This window comes from Bombina bombina, chromosome 6, assembly GCF_027579735.1.
Source record: "Bombina bombina isolate aBomBom1 chromosome 6, aBomBom1.pri, whole genome shotgun sequence".
In the NCBI taxonomy this organism is placed as follows: Eukaryota; Metazoa; Chordata; class Amphibia; order Anura; family Bombinatoridae; genus Bombina; species Bombina bombina.
In genome coordinates this window covers 245,972,296-245,991,087 of record NC_069504.1, presented here as the reverse complement: position 1 = coordinate 245,991,087, position 18,792 = coordinate 245,972,296, and the positions used below count along the sequence as shown (strand labels likewise).

Here is an 18,792-nt window from a genome sequence, read left to right as displayed (position 1 = left end):
TAGGGGGATTTAGATTGTAGGCAAAAGAGCTGATTACTTTGTGACAAAGCGCCGCCAAAAGCCCTTTTAAGGGCTGGCAAAAGAGCAGTTTACTTTGGGGTAATGCCACGCAAAAAGCCCTTTCAGGGCTATTTGTAGGGTTAGACTTAGGTTTAGTGGTAGGGATAGTTTAGTATTTTAGGGGTTAAATGATTTAATATAGCTGGCGGCGGGGTAGGGGGGTTAAATTAGGGGTTAATAATTTTAAAATAGATGGCGGCGGGGTAGGGGCTCACTTTAGGGGGTAGTAAGGTAGATGGTGGCGGGGTAGGGGCTCACTTTAGGGGGTTATAGATTTAATATAGCTGGCGGCGGGGTCCGGGAGCGGTGGTTTAGGGGTCAATAACTTTATTAGGATAGTGAGCGGGGATAGCGGATAGAGGGTAAGACGTGTCGGGCTATGTTAGGGAGGCGTGTTAGATAGTGCGGGTGATTTCATTCTTTAGTCAGGTTTTGTAGGCGCTGGCAGTTTCTAACGTGGCGTAAGTCACTGGCGACGCCAGAAATTTGTACTTCCGCAGATTTCTGGACATCGCTGGTTTATCCGACTTACGGCACGTTAGCAACTGACGGCGCCGTATATTGGATAGCTCGAGATGCGAGCTGAAACTGCGGGCGACGTGGGTTCCCTCACTTGTGCCGCAAACTACGCCGTATATCGGATCGCGCCCCAGGTGTTTTGAGATAGCAGCTGAACTAAGTAGCGCAACACCTACTAATAAACTTTAATAAACAGCGGTTCAACTGCAGTTTCAGCTACAGCCTCTTTATGTGCTTTATGAACTAAGTAGCGCAACACCTACTGATAAACTTTAATAAACAGCTGTTCAACTGCAGTTTCAGCTACAGCCTCTTTATGTGCTTTAGAATAAGCTTAAACAAACAAAGAAGTTTCAGTCTCTTTATATGCTATAGATAATCTTAAACAAACATACAAGCTAAACTTAAAGTATGAGTATATTTATAAACAGATACATGATTGCAACATTGTTGCCATTACTCAATAAAGTTAACAACTGAATTCTAAACAGTGTAACAGAAATCTAACTGTGATTCAAATTGTATAAATGTTACATTTACTCTACTAGCTATATGAAGTGCTTCAATAGCAACTCCAATTGCAGCTTTGATACAGGATTTTGAAAACTTTAAACAAACATATATGCAAGATAATAAAGGCAAAACTAACTATTATTAAACAAGCATATAGTTTAAAAATCAAACGATACAATGCTGCCATTCAATCCTAACGGTAAAATGAGTATAAGGGTTATATTAAACACAAAGGTGCATCATAGTGATTCAATTACCTGCCTGAATTGCAGCCTCAGTATATGTTTTTGATAGTTTAACACATAATAAACTTTCCGATATCACTGGTGCTAAAGGATCCTTTCTGCCTCAAGACAAGAAGAACAAAATGAAGGGACATCAGACTAATTTTCGTTCCTTTCATAACTTCAAAGGTAAATCTTCCCTGGCCTCTTCCAAACAAGAACAACCCAAGCCCTCTTGGAAACCTGGTCAGTCTTGGAACAAGGGGAAGCAATCTAAGAAACCCACAGCTGAATCCAAATCAGCATGAAGGGTTTGCCCCGATCTGGGACTAGATCAAGTGAGTGGCAGACTCTCTCTGTTCATGCAAGCTTGGGAAAGAGATGTTCCAAGCCCAGGGGCAGTGACTATAGTTTCCCAGGGTTACAAGTTAGAGTTCAAAATGTTTCCTCTCAGGAGCAGGTTCCACCTCTCAAGATTATCTGTAAACCAGATAAAGAGAGAGGCGTGAAATGTGTACAGGACCTTTCTCTCTTGGGAGTGATAGTGCCTGTTCCAAGGTAGGAACAGCATCTCTGGTTTTACTCCGACCTGTTTGTGGTTCCCAAAAAAGAGGGAACTTTCAGATCTAAAGTTACTAAACAAATTCCTCAGAGTACCTTCCTTTAAGATGGATACTATCCGCTCCATTCTGCCTCTGATTCAAGAGGGTCAATTCATGACAACCATGGACCTAAAAGATGCGCACCTGTACGTGCCCATTCACAGGGACCATCACAAATATCTGAGGTTTTCCTATCTAGACAAACATTTTCAATTTGTAGCACTTCCGTTTGGCCTTGCCACAGCCCCCAGGGTCTTCTCAAAGGTTCCGGGAGCTCTATTGGCAGTAATTCGGGCCCGGAGAATTGCAGTGGTGCCTTATCTGGATGACATTATGGTTCAGGCGCCATCTTTGCAACTAGCAGAATCTCACACAATGATCTTGTTGGAGTTTCTTCGTTCCCATGGTTGGAAGGTCAATCTGGAAAAAAGTTCTCTCATTCTAGCTACAAGGGTGATCTTCCTAGCAACCATTATAGATTATCTAGCAATGAAAATATTTCTGACCCAAGATTCTGTCTGTTTGCCTGTCATTGCAGTCAACGGTACGACCATCAGTGGCCCGATGCATGGAGGCAATCAGGTTGATGGTGGCTTCCATAGACATAGTTCTGTTTGCTCGGTTCCATTTGAGACCTCTGCAGCTATGCATGCTCACTCAGTGGAACGGGGAATATACAGATCTATCTCAGAAAATAGTTCTGGATCAATCTAAAAGGGACTCCCTACCATGGTGGCTGTCCCAAGAACATCTGTCCCAAGGGATGTGTTTTCAGAGGCCCTCTTGGGTAATTGTGACCATGAATGCCAGCTTGCTGTGTTGGGGAGCAGTCTGGAATTCATTGAAGGTGCAGGGACTTTGGTCTCAAGAGGAATATGCTCTCCCCATAAACATTCTGGAGTTGAGAGCGATCTTCAATGCTTTGATGGCTTGGCCTCAACTGGCCCTAGCCCGGTTCATCAGGTTCCAGACGGACAACATAACCTCAGTGGCCTACATCAAGCACCAAGGAGGAAATCAGAGTTTCTAAGCCATGAAGGAGGTGTCACGGATCATCCAGTGGGCAGAGGTTCACAATTGCTGTCTATCTGCCATCACCATGGCATCTCATCAAAACACCAAGCTCCCAAGATACAGTTTGAGGTTGAAAGATCCTCAAGCTTTTCTAATAGATGCTCTGGCAGTTCCTAGGAACTTCAGTTGGGTGTATCTCCTTCCTCCGTTTGCTCTCCGTCCGCAAGTCATCGCTCGGATCAAGCAGAAGAGAGCATCAGTGATTCTAATTGCTCCTGTGTGGCCTCGCAGGATCTGGTATGCGGATCTAATAGAGATGTCATCTCTATATCCGTGGAGACTACCTCTCAGGAAGAACCTTCTGCTTCAGGGGCCCTTCCTTCATCCAAATCTTGTTTCTCTGAAGCTGACTGCTTGGAGATTGAACACTTGATTTAAGCTAATCCTGGCTTCTCTAAATCGGTCATTGAGACCGTGATTCAGGCTTGTAAGCCTGTCACTAGAAAGATTAATCATAAGATATGGCGTAAATATCTTTATTGGTGCGAGTCTAAAATATATTCTTGGAGTAAAGTCAGGATCCCTAGGATCTTATCTTTTTTCCAAGAAGGCCTTGAGAAGGGGTTATCTGTCAGTACCCTCAAGTATCTGTCAGTACCCTCAAGTGTCAGATTTCCACTTTATCCATTCTGTTGCACAAGCGTCTGGCGGACGTGCCGGATGTTCAATCCTTTTGCCAGGCTCTGGTCAGAATCAGGCCTGTATTTAAATCATTTGCTCCTCTTTGGAGCCTTAACCTTGTTCTTAAAGTTTTACAGCAGGCTCCATTTGAGCCTATGCATTCCATAGATATTAAGTTTTTATCTTGAAAGGTTTTGTTTCTTACTGCTATTTCTTCTGCTCGGAGGGTTTCTGAACTTTTGGCATTGCAGTGTGATTCTCCTTCTCTCATATGTCATGCAGATAAGGCAGTTCTACGTACCAAGTTTAGTTTCCTTCCTAAGTTTGTTTTGGACAGACAAATTAATCTTCTTTGCACATGTTTTCAAAATTCTATAAATTTGATACTTTTGCCTTGGCTGAGGCTTCCTTTGGGAGAAAGGTTCTGTATGCAGTGGTGCCTTCTGTTTAGGTTACATGTCTTGTCCTCCCTAATCACTGTGTCTTAAGAAAGAAAACAAAATTGATGCTTACCCGATAAATTTATTTATTTATTAACACAGTGAGTCCACGGCCCTCCCTGTGTTTTTCAGACAGTTTTTTTGTTATATAAACCTCAGGCACCTCTGCACCTTGTGTTATTTCCTTTCTATCATTTTCCTTTGGTCCAATGACTGGGGGTTGTGGGAAGGGAAGTGATACTTAACAGCTTTGCTGTGGTGCTCTTTGCCTTCTCTTGCTGTCCAGGTGTGATATTCCCAACAGTAATTGATGATTCTGTGGACTCACCATGTCAAGAAAGAAATCAATTTATCAGGTAAGCATGTTGATTAAGATGTTTATGTGTAGATTTATTTTATAAACATTGAGTGATCATTTGTATCATTAAGTAGAAAATAATCAATTTATTAACTTGGGTACAGATCAACCAAATTTTTAATTAAAACCGATGTTGGAGATTAAAGGGACACTAAAGTCAAAATAAACTTCCATGATTCAGAGAGAGCATGCAGTTTTAAAACACTTTACTTTATCAAATTGTATTTTTATATGCATACTTTCTGAAGAACCAGCTCATACTGAGCATGTGCACAAACTCATAGGGTTGTCTGTCACATGATACACAGGAATGGAAAATGGGAGAAAAAAATAATTTGCCAGAAACAATTCTACTGCTTATTTGATATTCAGTGTTATTGAATTGTCTTTTTATTATGAAATTGTTTATTATGGAATTTTACTGTATTTAATGTTCTTTAAGCATAAAAATACTCCTTTATGCTGCATTGCTGTTAAATTGGTATTATTATACAGCAATAGTTTAAGTTTAATAAATTACATGTCTGAAAAAAATCTTTAAAATATTGATAGAAAATGTGTAGTCTGTTATCAATCAATACATATTTATCCAAAACTAAATTACATGTAAATACCTAAATAATAAAAAAAAATTAGAGATTTTTTGAGCAACAAACAAGCTTAAAAAAGACAACCACAATAAATTAAAATAATATTTTAATAATTTTGAATAAAAATATTTGTGGAATATAAAAAATCAAGAAATAAATATGTGCCTATCACCCTCTGGATATCCCTCTTATACTTTTTCCTCTAATCTTTTATCAGCATTTTATTTAATGTCACATCCTACTTACCCTGTGGATCGCTCACAAAGGAAAAAACATTCTGTTTTGGCTCATGTTCTGTTGGAAGTGTGGGAGGGTATTAAAACCTACAAATCTGCTCTATTCACTTACCCTTGATTCCAATATATTTGGTATCAAATGACTTTGGCTTGTATATCCAGCAAGATTCGGTGATGCCTTTAACCCTTTGACTGCTAAGCACTTTCCCACCTTGGTGCTAAGGTTTTCTTAACCCTTTAAGGACACAGCTTTCAGTTTGCTCAATTGTTTTATGACGGAAAAATTCCGTCATATGTCCTTAAGAGGGTTTTTTATTTAATATCTTTAAAAATATTTTTTTTTATTTTTTTTATTTATTTCAGATCCCCAAAACGTTGTAATACTGTTGGAAAGGTTAGGCGATTACCTTTCCAATGGTGGGTCTTGCGGGTCTGTAGCTTCTTAGATGCCTGAGATACAGGCTTCTAAGCAGCATGCCCCCCTGCGCCTATATTTAACATTGTTAAATAAAGTTGCGCAGTGATGTCATCACGTTTATTGCACGTGATGTCATCACGCAAAGCAGAAGCCCCGGCGATGCCTTTCATTATGCAGCAGTGATCGTCGGGGTAGGAGCGGGTGGGAGCCCCCAGATCTCCCTCAAGTTGGGAGAGTGCTAATGACGGCTCTAAACAAGGTACACCAGTGATTAATATATAGATATTTAGCTCTCTCAGAACCAGCAACAGATTGTGTTTGCAAATTTCACCTTAACAATGCATTGTAGAATTAAATACATAGAAAAAATAGGCTCTTGTTTAAAAAAAAAATAGGCTCTAGTAAAAGGACATTTTAGTATACTTTAGAATGTCCCTTTAAACCAAGATATTATTTATTAAAATGCTAACTGAGCTTGCATAAAAAGCACAAAAGTAAGATATGCTGTAGAGGCCAGAATGGGTTGGAATACCATTATTTTACCACAATTTCTCTCAATGCAAAATGGAAAGGAATTACGTGTTGTAAAGCCACTTGAGAAATCCACAATAACCAGGTTTTCTAATGGATTTCTAATGGTCATAACTAAAATGACCTCTAATTTCAAAACCCAGTCAAAAGCTGAGTGAGGCACTTTGTACGGCACTTTGATATAAAGTTTACCCTTTACTAGAAAGAAAAAAAACATGTACAATTACTATTCAAAGTCTAACCTTAACTATCGGTCTCTGAATGTTACAGTTATAAACAGTTGTAATTTTCTAAAAATAGTAAGTATTGATGTGTGATTTCTTAAAGTATATTTGCCATTTATAGCAAATCCTTGTAGAGCTTAGAAGAAGTTAGCCACTTAAAGCTCATATATAGTAAGTATAATAAAGTTTTTTATTATTATTATTGTTATTTTTTAATAAATGAAAGAGTTTTACTCAAATCTTTATTGTGGACAATACCCTTGTAAGCCATTAAAGGATAAAACATTCTGAAGGCTAAAACATAATGAAGATAGATATATTATAACCAGCTTGAATTGAAAATGTGTAACATAGTTATACATTCTGTTATGTAGTAGCTTATAAAAAAGTTTCCACTAGAAAATAACAATGTTTTTAGATTTTTAGGGAATGACTATTTAAAGTAAGTATCATTTTTTTTAGAAAAATATAGAATATAAAATAAAAATGAGAGAGATAGATATCAATGGTAGATGTATTAAAATACAAAAAAGCCTGAAAGGTCAGAATTTAACATTATGTAATGTTTATGGATGTAATAATAAAGATTTAGAATTCTCTATCTATCTCTCTCACAAAACACCTACAGTTACACTCATAATAACACTTTCTATTAAAATGTAGTAAACAAAATGTTGCACAAAAAATGTATAAGGTATCAAAGATATTAGGTCTCAGGTGTTTGGGAAAAAAAAGCAGGGAAACGGCTTTACGATAGAGATACTAGAATAGAAAACAGGATAGAGATGGAATATGATGGTTAAAATATAAACCCTATAAACCACTATTTCCTATAGGAGGCGCTGATGATAACCATAACAAAGCTAATCAGTAATAAACACAATAGGTATAGATATATACATATGTGGGTATATACAATATTACCAAATAAAAATGAGATGTGGAGTAGACACCACAGGAAGAAATAGAACCAGTCCTTAGATACAAAAAAGTCCAATGGAATTCCTCAAACTTTGGAAAACCTTGCAGGCTGCACTCTGACTTCACCCAATCAGATGATGGAACTCTACAGCAAAAAACAAAAAGGACAGAGGTGCCACATGTGCAGATCAATCAACAACCAAATGATGCAATCATAGATATACAGGGTACTCGCAAGTAGGGCGGCACTCAGATGTGCCAGTGGAAGCGGGCTGGTATTCCACAGCAAACCAGCTGGCTGGTATAAGGCCGTCCTCACCACGATCAGATGCCATACGGTACAGCCATGTCACTGGAACTGTGATGGAAGGAAATATGGAGAGAAGGGCAGTCTTGCCCCTGGGTAGCAGGAAGGGATTCTTAACACCAACCAAACCGAATATATGTGTATAAAAACATATATATATTTATTAAAAGCATACAAAGAAATAAAATATATACCCAAGGTATATCACATCAATATCGGTAAGGTGTAAAATATCTCCCCTGTAAGATACAAGAAATATTTTTTTTTTTTTATGATAGAGATACTTACACATACATGTCTAAGTATGTATATTGGTCATTGGTTGTAATGAATAGGTCAGATTACATCAATGAAGCATTACGCCAATTATGTAATACGGATGATTATATCCCTTTACATACTGACCCTACTAATGCCTTTCGTAGTGAGCTCATGGATATCTTGGACGATGGTTTGGAGGATTGGCACCTTGATCATAGAACCTTTGAGTTCTTAGGTGTGGATAATCCAGTTTTGCCCATCTTCCACCATCTGCCAAAGATACATAAATCTCTAACCAAGGTGAGAGGACGCTCTATTGTTAGTGGCATTAATTCTCTAACTGAACATGTTTCACAATGGGTTGACAGTCTCTTACAACCACTTGTATTTAATTTACACAGTTATATACAAGACACTAAGAGTGTCATATATACCTTAGAAAATTTGAATTGGAAATATAACTGTTTCAAATGGACCACTATTGATATAGTGCCCCTATATTGATCTATACCAAACAGGGAAGGTTTGGAAGCTATTGCATTTTTTCTTGAATATTACTCTAACTTTTCTAGTGAATTCCAGAAATATATACTAAGGGTTTTGAAATATTTACTTATCCATAATTTCTTTTGTTTTGAGGGTGATTTCTATCTCCAGAGACGTGGGACAGCAATGGGGGCAAAGTTTGCCCCCTCTTATGCCAACCTGTTTATGGGTTGGTGGGGGCTGTCCCACGTCTATAGGGATGGAAATCCCTTCAAAGGTTCCATTTATTACTATGGAAGATATATTTATGATTTGCTTTTGATTTGGCTAGGTACAGCATCAGATTTTGCGTCATTTATTGAATATATTAATCTGAATACGATTGGATTGCAATTCACTAGTGAACTAAGAGATAATACTATTCATTTTTTAGATATTACTCTAAGTGGAACTATGGAAGGGAAAATGTATACGGAAAAATATCGGAAACCGATCACTGGTAATGCCCTATTGCACGCAAAGAGTTGCCACCCTAAACATGTCCCATTTGTGGTGGCAAAGGGCCAGTTTATAAGGGTTAAAAGAAATTGCTCATCAGATAGCGCATATAAACAGCAGTCACATGACTTGTGTTTAAGACTCAGAGACAGAGGATATCATGAGGGAGTAATTTCCAAGGCTAGGAAACAAGTTGACCAAATGAACAGAACACACTTCATACACAAAACTAAAAATGCCAATAAAGACCACAAGGGTGTAACTTTTGTGACGGAATACACCAATGAATATACTGAAATATGCAACATTGTCAAACAACACTTTAGGTTTCTGGCTGCAGATGACAAGTTAGAAGAATGTATTTCCAGGGGTCTTCATTGCTCATATAGAAGAACCGCCACATTGGGCAATATGTTGTCCCCTTCAGTTCTCCCCAAACTGGATGGAACTAAAAGTTCGTAGCTAACACACAAAGGAATTTTCAAGTGCTTTAATAAATGTAGGGCTTGTGAGTATGTCTTACCATCTAATATTTTTAGATCAGAAAGCACAGGTAAAACATTTCCAATTGAAAGTTGCCTTACATGTACTTCAACATATGTTATTTATGTGTTGACTTGTACTGCATGTCATTTACAGTATTTTGGCCTGACGACAAATGAGATAAAAGTCAGAATACAAAACTATTTATCTACCATACAGGCAGGTCAGGCTACCACAGCCCTTGTACAACATTTTGCTAAATACCATCAGAAAAATATACAAACTTTGAGATGGCAGGCTATTGAACGTATATTGTGTCTGCCAAGAGGAGGAGACAGGGATAAGTTGCTGAGAAAGAGGGAGATGTATTAGATATTTAAACTTAAGACTCGTCTTCCTACTGGCCTTAATTCTGAATATGATCTTATTAATTACTGGCAGTAGTACGCATCTCCATCCTTCTCAGCAACAATCCCTGAACTTTTGAATATATATAGATTCCCTTATATATTTTAGCTTTGTATTGGGTATTGCATCTAGTGATCTTTCCTTTACTTTTATTGTTTATATTTATTATTTTTATTTTTACATTTATAATTACTGATTTGTTATTTGACATTTAGGATTTAGATTTGAGTTAAACATTTGTACTCCCATAAGTATTTTGTAAACTATTTTCTATTATTGTCCATTTGCATTTTTTCAATTTACATAAAGTTGTGTAAACTTTATAAACTTATATATAGATTAATATTGTATATAATAATAGTTCAATGCAAATATAGGCATGTTGTTACCTATATAGTGTCGAAAAAGCATTTATGGTGTTGAACAAGAGACTGTCCTCTTTTATATTTAACATTTGCATTTTTAGGTATATATTGTTCTAAAGATAAGATTTAGACATTTATATATACTGTCACACCTTTATGTACTATTCAGCTCAGTATTCAATTTATTGTATTGTTGTGGTGTTGTATTTCTGCAGGACTTGAGAAATGAGAAATGTCTTGTCTAGCACTTTAAATTTTGTAGTAAGAAATTTGCATCAAGAACACTCCCTTGTTTTTAAACCAATCAGGGTTTACCCTGCTGCTTTTTAAGGTGCACAGGTGTATTGTATGATAGCTATGATTACAGCTCACGGGCCAAAACATGTTATCTGATACTGTGTTTGTTTGATGCTGCTTGAAGTGCCCCATGGATCTCTTTGTCTTTAACACATTTGTTAAATAAAGACTTTATTTTATGGAAGACTGCTTACGGCACCTTTTTCATACTTGCATATATATATATATATATATATATATATATATATATGTGTGTGTGTGTGTGTGTGTTTTTATATTTAAGTCCAGGATGTACCTTTCTATATTTTTGGATGTTCTATTTACTTTAACAGAGCACCCTGGCAGTTGATAATATTGGGACTGTGTTTATCCTCTCTGGGATTGTATATATGTATATATATATATATATATATATATATATATATACAAAATCCCAGAGAGGACGAGGTTAAAATCCTCGAAACGTCACTTTGTTAAAATAAAGCTGTGAATGCTTTAAAGTATAAGTCCTGGTGAGTGCTCTCTTTTTTTTTTTTTTGGATATATATATATATATATATATATATATATATATATATATATTTATATATATATATATATATATATATATACATATATACACAAATAAACAAATAAATACATATGTATACATGTATAGACATATATATATATATATATATATTTATATATATATATATATATATATATATATATATATATATATATATATATATATATATGCATTAATACCCTTTGCAGTCAAGTAGATGAAAACATGAAAAAACATATTTATGAAATATTCATATTTAATAAAGTGTTATACTGTTTATTTACTGTAAAACATTCACATTCCATTCTAATGTTCTACACAAAGCAAAATATGTTCTATGTATTTTGAAAAAAAGATATATATATATATATATATATATATATATATATGGGTTTCTTCAATAAACGTTTGTTCTGAGTGGGGGGGGGGGTCTGTGAACCCTGAAACATTACCACATAATAAATAACTAATATTTTATCTAAATCCAGCGAGTGCAGTCCTTGATGGAAGAAACCTGCTGATATACTGACTTTGGCACCCTGGTTGCTGAATTGTGAGTGCAGGTACACATGGGAGATATATATATATAGATAGATAGATAGATAGATAGATAGATAGATAGATAAATATATATAATAAAGTATATATTTATATATCTAAAAAGATACATAGAAGCATATAATTTGACGGTAGATAAGAACCAAAAAGGCCCATCAAGTCTACCCATATTACATGTTACCTTTTCCTTAGGATAGCCTTATGCATGTCCCAGGCATTTTTAAATTCCTTTACAGTCTTTGTGTTTACCACCTTAAATGGAAGTTTCTGTAAAAAAATGCTTCCTCAAATTTCTCCTGAATCTACTACCCTCTAACTTTAGATTATGACCCCTTGTAAATAGGTATAGATATATATTGTACCAGAACAACATCAGGGGCTCCATGTACGAAGCAGCGTAAGCTGCTCCGGAGCCTTTGCGGGGCAGGTTCGCATATGCGAGCCTGCTTCCCGCAATGTAAGAAGCAGCGGTCATTAGACCGCTGCTTCCTACACCCTACGCCACCTCTTAGGTGGCGAAGCAAAATCACCGAGAGCTCGCTCGCTCTCGGTGATTGACAGCCCCTTCAGTCGCGTGATTGGTCGCGCGACTGAAGGGGCGGGCATTACACACTCCGCTGAGTGTGTAATGATACATACGGGCAAGCGGATCAATAGATCCGCTGCCCGTGTGTAGCGGAGGCGGGCGGACAGCTTCGCGAGTTAAGAAGCTGTCCGCCCGCCTCTTAGTACATGGAGGCCCGATATATGTAGAAATTTGTATGTATTAATAAATAGAACATATTCTTCTAAGTAGAACAATGGAATGAAAAATATACATATTTTCATGTCGGGTTATCTCACATGAGAACATGCAATCGGGTTTGCGCAAGAGTGAGATGTTTTTGCTCCATTGACTTCCATGGGGGAATACGTTAATGCAGTCATGATATTCTAACTTCACCTTTTTGAGTGCATCGGATTAACTCCCGGGAGAAAATGTTTTGCTTTCAACTTGTAATACAAGCACAACACTACCCGGAGTTAGCATGCTAGCGGGAGCATTAAATAGTGATCCACTTGTAATCTGGCCCTATATTGATAAGTTAAAAACTGTTCATAAAACAGAGTGGAATTTGAGTAAATTAGAACAAGCAATACTAGCCTGGAAAAGAGGGATAACAAAACCAGCTTCAATGTATAATATATTGCTGAGAAACAATGTAAAATGGTTGAAAATGCTTTCATTAAATATAATGGAGGATAAGATCATAAATAATATTAAAAAGGTAAAATCAGCAACCAGTTTGGCAGATATTAAATTAAATTGTTATATATTTTGGGAAAAAAAAATTGTTTTAAGTGTAATTATAATATGCCAGACACTACACATTGTCTTTGGATGTGTCTCAAGTTAATAAAGTTTTTGCATAAATTAGAGTTTTGGATAGGTGTAGTGCTTGGAATTAAGTCAATGCTATTAAATTTCAAATTGTATATTGGAAATACAAATATGAAAAGATGAAGAATTGTGATTTTCTTACAGTATTGTTTGCAAGAAAATTAGTATTTAAAGCATGGAAATCCATAGAACCGCCAAAGTATGCTGCTTTATTTAACTTAGACAATTAGTTACTAATTGAATAATTAGATACTCAATGTGTCATAAAATAATAAATATTGTAAGAAAACGGAGCTCGTTTATTAAGTTACAATACTTTAACATACAAAAACAAATTATAATTATTTTTTTTAGACATATGGAATATATTTTGCAAGAAACTATAAAAGGTTTATGGATTTTCAGAAACAACAGTAAACAAGGTGGGATTGTATCTATAGGGAAAGAGAGAAAGAGAGAGAGAAGGTAGATAGGTGGTAAATGTTAATTATATATATGTATTCGGTAAAGAAAGGAACATGTTTTATTTATTTATTGTTTGTCTTAATTTAGGCCAATTATGTTATTTGATTTCACTATGTGAGTTGGAATTGTAAAATGACATATGTCACTAATATATGATAATGATTTAAAAATATATTAAAAAAAATAATAAAAATTGATTCTTGTTTCAATGATATTGTTTTAAATCAGTAATTCATTTAGTATAGGAAAATGTAATTTTTTGTCTAATTACATGTTTTATCTGTTTTTAATAGACCTTAAGAATTGTGTTTGCTGATTAACTTTTATTAGAAGTGTTCCCAAAGACAGATTTGTTATATGCTACCTTAACATACAAATAACTGATACATAATTCACTACTGGTATTTTATAGAAAAAAACACACATTAAAAATAGGGTATATACTTTGATATTTTGTTGTTTTAACATTCTATTCTACATTTTGACTGTTGAAAAATAAGTATGGTTTATTCATATTCACTCTTACATATCATTACATTTCATTTTTTAGGATTACTTAACAGCTCATAAGTATGGTAATGCTGCAAGAAATGATCTCTGGAATACACTTTCAAAGGTAAAAGAAATATTTTTATTTTTTAAGATGCACTTATTCTAACTGCTATTTATGTGTTCTCTTTAAAACAGCTGAGACTCAAATGATGTTGATTAAAAAGTTGCATTCCGTGTTTATATATATACGTATATAATAGTACTACTGTATATTTATATCAGCACTGCTTCACCCTTTTTGCTTTCCGTTATCAGTCAAGATAAAGCAAATCTAAAGAAAGAATGTTTATAATATAATGGGGGTTAGATTGGGTTATTTTATTATTTGACCTCTTAAAATATTTGTGTAAAACATAGGACTAATAATTTATTTGTCTTAAAGGGACATACAACCCAATTTTTTTTCTTTCATGATTCAGAACGACTATGCATTTCCAAACAGCTTTCCAATTTGCTTCTACTATCTAATTGCTTAATTCTCTTTAGATCCTTTGTTGAAAAGCATATCTAAATATTTTCAGTAGCTGCTGATTGGTGCCTGCACATAGATACCTTGTGTTACTGGCTAACCCATGTGCATTGCTATTTATTCATCAAAGAATACCTAAAGAATGAAGAAAATTAGATAATAGAAGTAAATTGGAATGTTGTTTGTTTATTGTATTCTCTATTTGAATCATGAAATAATAAAATTGGTGTTTCATGTCCCTTTAAAGGAACATTCTAATGTAAATGTTTTTCTTTAATATGTTCCCAATTATAAATTTTTTGCTAATGTAGCATTACAAAGATTAAAAGATAGAGACTACACAGAAGAGGTACTTCTTAAAGCTAAACGCACAGTGGATGGTATCCCTAGGGACAAACTTCTACTGTATAACAAAGCTGTAAGTGGTCAACAAACAGCAGACAAGAGACCGAAATTCATTACCAATTACAGCCTAGAGTACAATAAAATTTGTAATATAGTGAGGGAATCTATTCCAATACTGTATTCAGATCCTGTACTAAAGGAAATTATGAAAGAGGGCTGCAATTTCATATCCAAAAAAGGTAAGACCCTTTCAAATTACTTATCTCCTTCAGATATTAAGTCAAAAAATAGTAAAAACTGGCTACAACAAAAAAGAAAAAAAGGCCTTTTCAAATGTAGAAGACTTATTTGCAGGACATGCAATTTTGTCACTGAAAGGGATACTGTAACTTCATCCACAACTAATAATCAATATAAAATCAACTTTAACATCAATTGTGCCACCACACACGTTGTATACCTTCTCACATGCAAATTGTGCTTAAAACAATATACAGGTAAAACCAAAAGGCCTCTACAACAAAGATTCTAAGAACATCTTAGAAGTATTGAAGACGAGGACTCAGATACGCCTATAGCTAGGCACTTTAGAGAGCTTCATAATTCAGATATCAATGCGCTTACTGTTCAAGGCATTGATTTCATTCCTTTATCAAACAGAGGAGGAAATAGAGAAATCCATTTAGACAAAAGAGAAGTCTTTTGGATTTTTACCCTACAAACCTGTTATCCCCTAGGAATTAACAAAAGGCGAGATCTTGACCTATTTGTCTGATAGTATATAGTTCTTTTTGGGTATCTCTCAATAAATTCTTTTTATACTCCCTTATATCAAACAGCATAAGGATTATAAAAAATCTAAAAAATCTTTAAAATAATCTTGAACCTAGCTTTCTATTATTTAAGTGCATCATTCTACTATTATTGAATGTTTAATAGTTATTTCTATTTATAATATAGTCTTCTAAGCAATCATCTAAGTCTTAAACAAATCTACCATTTATTATTATTCTTGATACATAAAATATAACATATTCCTATAGTGTTGAATTTATTTGCTATGATTACAATGTAATTCCTATATGCTTTTCTATTGATTTTGTAGGCTTAAAGAATCCATTGTTGTAAAATGTATATATCCCTTTAAGGGAGTTAGTGATTATAAGGCAGGGCTCTGCAGGCGCACAGGTGAGCAGTGAACAAGTGCTGTTTGCAGCATGAAACATGTCTGCTGTGTGCACCTTCAATACAACATGGAAATTTTAAAGTTGTTCTTTCTAGGACGCATTATTTGTTTTTACCTTTTGTCCCAATAAATTGTTTCTACTTTTTATATTGGACTTTTGGGCACTTTTTTCCTATTTTTTGTACATTTTTTATATATTTGTGTGTGGAGCAGACACACAGGATTTAGCTGCCTAAAGCCTGGGATCTATTAAGGGAGATTGGTCCCCACCCACCCACTCTCCAATAGTGCCATTTTAATACTGAAGAAATATCACAGGATCTATTTTGTTGCGCTCCGCTGTGCAGGTTGGTAAATATCCATTTTTTCTACAGGAGTTATGTTTGCAAATAACCCTGACCTATTTTGTTATTTAAAATATCTGCTTTGCCTATTGAAACCTATACTGCAAATATGCTGTATTGTCTATGGAATAGCTATGTGAACAATAGACAACAAGCAGCAATCCTTTTTCAATGGGACTTCCATAGCGCTGGTATTACGAGTTTTGCCTGGGAGGCCAAAAAGTGAGCAGTACACCCTATACCGACAAGATTCGTACCGCCATCTAAAGTCAGTAGTTATGGGTTTTGCACTACAAAGCTGTAGCATAAAACTCAAAACTAAAGTGTTACAAAGTACACTAACAACCATAAACTACCTATTAACCCATAAACCGATGTCCTCCAACATTGCAAACACTATAATAAAAATATGAACCCCTAATCTGCTGCTCTGGACATCACCGCCACTAAAATAAACATATTAACCCCTAAACCGCCGCACTCCCGCATCGCAAACACTAGTTAAATATTATTAACCCCTAATTTGCCACCCCAAACATCACCCCCGCCACTATACTAAAGTTATTGACCCCTAAACCTAACCCTAACCCTAAGTCTAACCCTAACACCCCTAACTTTAATATAATTAAAATAAATCTAAATAAAAATTACTATAATTAACTAAATAATTCCTATTTAAAACTAAATACTTACCTATAAAATAAACCCTCAGCTAGCTACAATATAACTAATAGTTACATTGTAGCTAGCTTAGGTTTTATTTTTATTTCACAGCTAAGTTTGTATTTATTTTAACTAGGTAGACTAGTTAGTGAATAGTTATTAACTATTTAATCACTATCTAGTTAAAATAAATACAAATTTAACTGTAAAATAAAACCTAACCTGCTTCACACTAACACCTAACTTTACAATAAAATTAAATAAATTACATTAATAAAATACAATTAACTAAATTACAAAAAAATAAACACTAAATTACACAAAATAAAAAATAAATTATCAAATATTTAAACTAATTACACCTAATATAATAGCCCTATCAAAATAAAAAGCCCCCCAAAATAAAAAACCCTAGCCTAAACTTAACTGCCAATAACCCTTAAAAGGGCCTTTTGCAGGGCATTGCCCCAAAGAAATCAGCTTGTTTACCTGTAAAAAAAATTACAAACAACCCCCAACAGTAAAACTCACCACCCACACAACCAAACCTCCAAATAAAATCCTATCTAAAAAACCTAAGCTCCCCATTGTCCTAAAAAGGGCATTTAGATGGGAATTGCCCTTAAAAGGGCATTTAACTCTTTTTCTGTGCCCAAACCTAATCTAAAAATAAAACCCACCCGATAAACCCTTAATAAAACCTAATACTAATCCCTGAAGATCCACTTTTGAAGACTGGACATCTATCCTCATCAATTCAGGAGAAGTCTTCATCCAAGTGGCAATAAGTCATCGTCCAGGCGGGCAGAAGTCTTCATCCAGATGGCATCTTCTATCTTCATCCTTCCAACGTGGGGTGGCTCCATCTTCAAGACATCTGGCACGGAGCATCCTCTTCTTTCGATTCCTCTTGAAGAATGAAGGTTCCTTTAAATGACGTCATGAGCCAATAGGATTTTTTACCCTTTAATTCCGATTGGCTGATAGAATTCAAGGGACGCCATCTTGGATGACGTCATTTAAAGGAACCTTCATTCATCAAGAGGAATCAAAAGAAGAGGATGCTCTGTGCCGGATGTCTTAAAGATGGAGTCACTCCGCGTCGGAAGGATGAAGATGCCATCTGGATGAAGACTTCTGCCCATCTGGATGACGACTTCTTACCGCTTGGATGAAGACTTCTTCCGGCTTCGTTGAGGACTTCTGCCCGCTTAGATGAAGACTTCTCCTGGCTTGATGATGTATTATTTTACAGGTAAAAGATCTGATTTCTTTGGGGCAATGCCCCGAAAAAGGCCCCTTTAAGGGCTATTGGCAGTTTAGTTTAGGCTAGGGTTTTTTTTATTTTGGGGGCTTTTATTTTGATAGGGCTATAAGATTAGGTGTAATTAGTTTAAATATTTGATCATTTCTTTTTTATTTTGTGTAATTTAGTGTTTATTTATTTTTTAATTTAGTTAATTGTATTTAATTAATGTAATTTATTTAATTTTAGTGTAATGTTAGGTGTTAGTGTGAGGCAGGTTAGGTTTTATTTTACAGGTAACTTTTTATTTATTTTAACTGGATAGTAAATAGTTAATAACTATTCACTAACTAGCCTACCTAGTTAAAATAAATACAAACTTATCTGTAAAATAAAAATAAAATTTAAGATAACTACAATGTAACTATTAGTTATATTGTAGCTAGCTTAGGGTTTATTTTATAGGTAAGTATTTAGTTTTAAATAGGAATTATTTAGTTAGTGATAGTAATTTGTACTTAGATTTATTTTAATTATATTAAAGTTAGGAGTGTTAGGGATAGGTTTAGACTTAGAGTTAGGTTTAGGGGTTAATAT

The 18,792-nt window shown here is 35.0% G+C and overlaps 1 protein-coding gene across 1 annotated transcript in view; it reads left to right on the top strand.

The window, feature by feature from the left end:
• The window catches only part of TRHDE (thyrotropin releasing hormone degrading enzyme), a 1,764,002-nt gene that overhangs the window by 1,247,381 nt on the left and 497,829 nt on the right, over positions 1-18,792 (top strand). Inside the window, exon 8 of the mRNA XM_053716777.1 lies at positions 13,941-14,006. Coding sequence (XP_053572752.1) covers positions 13,941-14,006 — 66 coding nt within the window. The remainder of the gene's footprint in view (positions 1-13,940; positions 14,007-18,792) is intronic.